The sequence below is a fragment of the Perna viridis genome, chromosome 2 (assembly GCF_037379345.1).
Source record: "Perna viridis isolate PV_CMFRI_1.1 ecotype Kerala chromosome 2, ASM3737934v1, whole genome shotgun sequence".
NCBI lineage: Eukaryota > Metazoa > Mollusca > Bivalvia > Mytilida > Mytilidae > Perna > Perna viridis.
Window position 1 is genome coordinate 16,463,272 of NC_142446.1, and position 3,434 is coordinate 16,466,705.

The 3,434-nt window shown below is 31.6% G+C and overlaps 1 protein-coding gene across 1 annotated transcript; it reads right to left on the reverse strand.

The window, feature by feature from the left end:
- Positions 1 to 269: 269 nt before the first annotated feature.
- On the reverse strand, positions 270 to 1,509 carry LOC148623831 (uncharacterized). Its single transcript, XM_088571150.1, has one exon. The coding sequence runs from the start codon at positions 1,258 to 1,260 to the stop codon at positions 604 to 606; it is 657 nt and encodes a 218-aa protein (XP_088427276.1). The 5' UTR covers positions 1,261 to 1,509; the 3' UTR covers positions 270 to 603.
- Between the last annotated feature and the right edge of the window lie 1,925 nt (positions 1,510 to 3,434).

Here is a 3,434-nt window from a genome sequence, read left to right on the forward strand (position 1 = left end):
AGGTGCACCGGTAGGGTAAGCGTCCTCTGCTTTTCTAGAAACACCCGCCGAGTTGCTCATAAAAAGTCAAGTCCGGGGTAGACAAACGAGGAAAGGCAAACCATGACCCGTTGAATAAATCAGTTTTCATGGTCCTGATGGATACACCATAACGATCCACGAGTTCATAATGACGACCATAAAACTTCTGTAGTGATGACTTTGAATCAATCAGACGCTTAACTGCGTTTGTTCTGTCATGAGAAAAAAAATCTACAAACCAAAACTTTATCAAAGAAATCCGTGATACATGTCCCGATTGTCTTGTAAATCGGATAATTTAAAAAAAAAATGGATCACAAATCGAACGAAGTATGTTTCGTCGTTTGAGATGTTACGAGATGCAACAACTTTTACAGATAGATATTTACTAATAAATATGTTAATCTGCCATTTATATGTGTAATATAAAACATACCTACAATCACTTATTACAGGTTTTAAAGTGTTCTGAATAATAACCTTTACATAAACCAACAATTTCATTGTGTGGTAATGTTCACATATATTTTAGCATTAAAGATCTTTTGTAAAAATCCTTGTTTCCATTGTAAACTGGTACCATCACAGTTCGGTATCCAATGGTAAAAGTCGGACTGGATATTTTATGCGTCTAATAGGGGTAGGTTTCCCGTAGTTTGTTTCCCATAAAGGAGGCTTCTCTTTTATTTGTTGCTTTCTACGCTTTTCCATTTCTGCTTTTAATATTTCTTCTCTTCTTTCTGCACGGAGACGAGAAGTTCCTGCATTCAATAATGTTGAATTCTCCAATGACAATCTCACAATATCATTTAGTTCCTTTTTCTTTCTCTTCCATGGAATCCATGTCGTGTCTTCGGGTTCAAGTCTAAATCCTATAGTATGATAGGAATCCGGGGCTGCGCATGGAAAATGTGGACATTGTCTCTCACGGAGTATCCCATAAACACAAGACATACTTCGCCTTACACTTTGACGTGATTCTGGTGTTACAGATAATCTTCCAAACATAGAACCCGAGCTAATTCTAGGCAAAGTGCCGCAAGCCCGAGTGTTTTCAAATTCAAAGTTCTCTAGTTGTTTCTTAACCAGTTTGATTGAATTATCTAACCTCTCCTTTTCAAGGTTACATTTTCTTTCAATGGAATACAAATTGTGTCCAAGCTGATTTTCACAAACCCTGCGAATCTTTTTGAATTTTAATTCCGGGCTGATATTTAGAATCCTCGCTTTATTTTTCATTTTGTAAAACGGCAATGATTCAGCAGTGATCACATCATAGTCGTCAAAGATTCACGTATTCGGTCAATTTAAAAAAAAATCATACAATCATGATTTAAGCACATTAAACATGCTGCATCTATGTTAAACTCAATATAGGGTTTTAAGCTTACTAATCAATGCTTGAATTTCCTTGGCTGCGATAAAAGTGGTCTATCGTTTGTCGATAGTTATAACAATACATGAACAAACATTGAACCATTTATATAGTGTATACAAATGTTACTGCCATGTGTGAAAATACGAAGACATTTATACTGTATAGAAATGGAAATCAACAACGGCTTTATTTTATTAATCTTTTACTTCAATGGGGCTTTAAAGCTAATAAATTAAATTTTAAGTTGAAACTTTCTAAAAAAATAAACATTTGATGGACATTCTTTGCTTAAGCATTTATGATAGTTATACTAGATATTTACATGACAAATACTACGCAGATTTGTCTACCCCACAAAACACAGTTTCAATACAAAAAATTGAAACATTATAAATTTTGATGAAGTAGTAAAATCAATATAGATTTTCTACAGATATTGAGGACTATTGATTGTTTTGATAAGAAACAAAAGAATCGTTTTGAAACTGACGTACAAACCATGATTGTAATTGGACCATATGTAGCATTTATTTAAAATAGTTGGAGATATTCTTTAGCAAAATTCATATTTGTTGTGATAAACAGAGGTTGGCTAAAAAGTGTGTTGATGGAGCTAGAGGAAAAAAGGAGAACTTTTTAATAACAACATTGAAGCCAAGCATAAACAGCAAGAAAGTTTACGTTTTACACGCAAACATTTGTTGGCAACAAAACCTTAAAACATATAAAAAGAAACTAGAATATTACATCAATTTAAATATTGTGAAAAATTATTAGAATAAATAGGTGTATTATCTGGATAAAACATGTTAGAAATTGAATATATTTGTGAAAAGTTGTTGGAAATAAAAGCTGTATTTACCAACTTTTTATGTGGATAGAACATGTTGGCAACCCCATTGTACAATATGTACATACAATTAAACAGGTTGCACCCTATCCTTTGTTGTTATTATCAAGAACACTCTTTCTATTCAAGTAGAAATTAAAATGTGAAGTTTACTTAAAAAACTGATTTAATCAATAAGAGTCCATTGGAACTACTATGTACCTATTCAAAGTTAGCAGAAACCTCCATTGTATATGGAAATTCAGTTGTAATGGAGATAGTGACACTTATTAGTATATCATCCTGGAGTTTATTATCCTCCTATACCCTCACCATTACTTTTTTATGTAAACAAAAAATAATTGTTATGTAAAGAATACATGATTTTATGCACTTTTATATATAAGTTCAATTCATCACAGCAGTTAATGTGTATAATTGTGTGTGCAAGTTATCTGTTTAATGGAAACCAGAATAAATAGGGCATTAATGGAATATCATAACCAGGATAGCAAAATATTCAAAAAAATCTAACTCCAAAACTACATTTAGGATTTTGCTTAAATTTGGTGTTAAATAACTGCAACTTTTTGACACCTATATAATAATATCCCACCAATTTGTGTGGCTGTGTATTAAAAGGAGTCCATACACTAAGACAATCAATTCTTTGTCAGCTGAGAACTATAAATTTGAAATGAATTTAATTTATTATTTAATACAATTTTAATTATCTGTAGAAGATTTCTCTCTATTAATTAAAACCACATGTGAAGTTTCAGAACTTATAACATCCTTTTTTTCATGTAATCAATAAAGCTTTATGTTAAGTCATAGAGGTATGATTTAGATAATGTTATCAGACATCATTTTAGATGGCTAAAATAACATCATAATAATGCATTCATACACCGAAACAATACAGAATCCTTATTGAATATTTAATTAAACCACTAAAATTTGCTATAAAATTTTAGCTGTTGGTATAGTCATGACAAAGAAAGTATATTTTTAGTGAAAATCTATATTAAAAATTCTGTGAGCAGTCTTATGAGATGAATACTTCTTAGACCATGTCTTTACCTTAAACTGGATTTTCTCCCTTTGCAAGCTTCCACCATTGAATAGTTTAGGAGGGCTTGCACTTTTACGTGGTCAGACATTTCAATATTACTCTGAACAGTTCATAAAGACTATGAGGCATCA

Bases quoted from the DNA above. Each gene is read 5' to 3' on its own strand.
- LOC148623831 (XM_088571150.1), bottom strand. From the start codon at position 1,260: ATGAAAAATAAAGCGAGGATTCTAAATATCAGCCCGGAATTAAAATTC.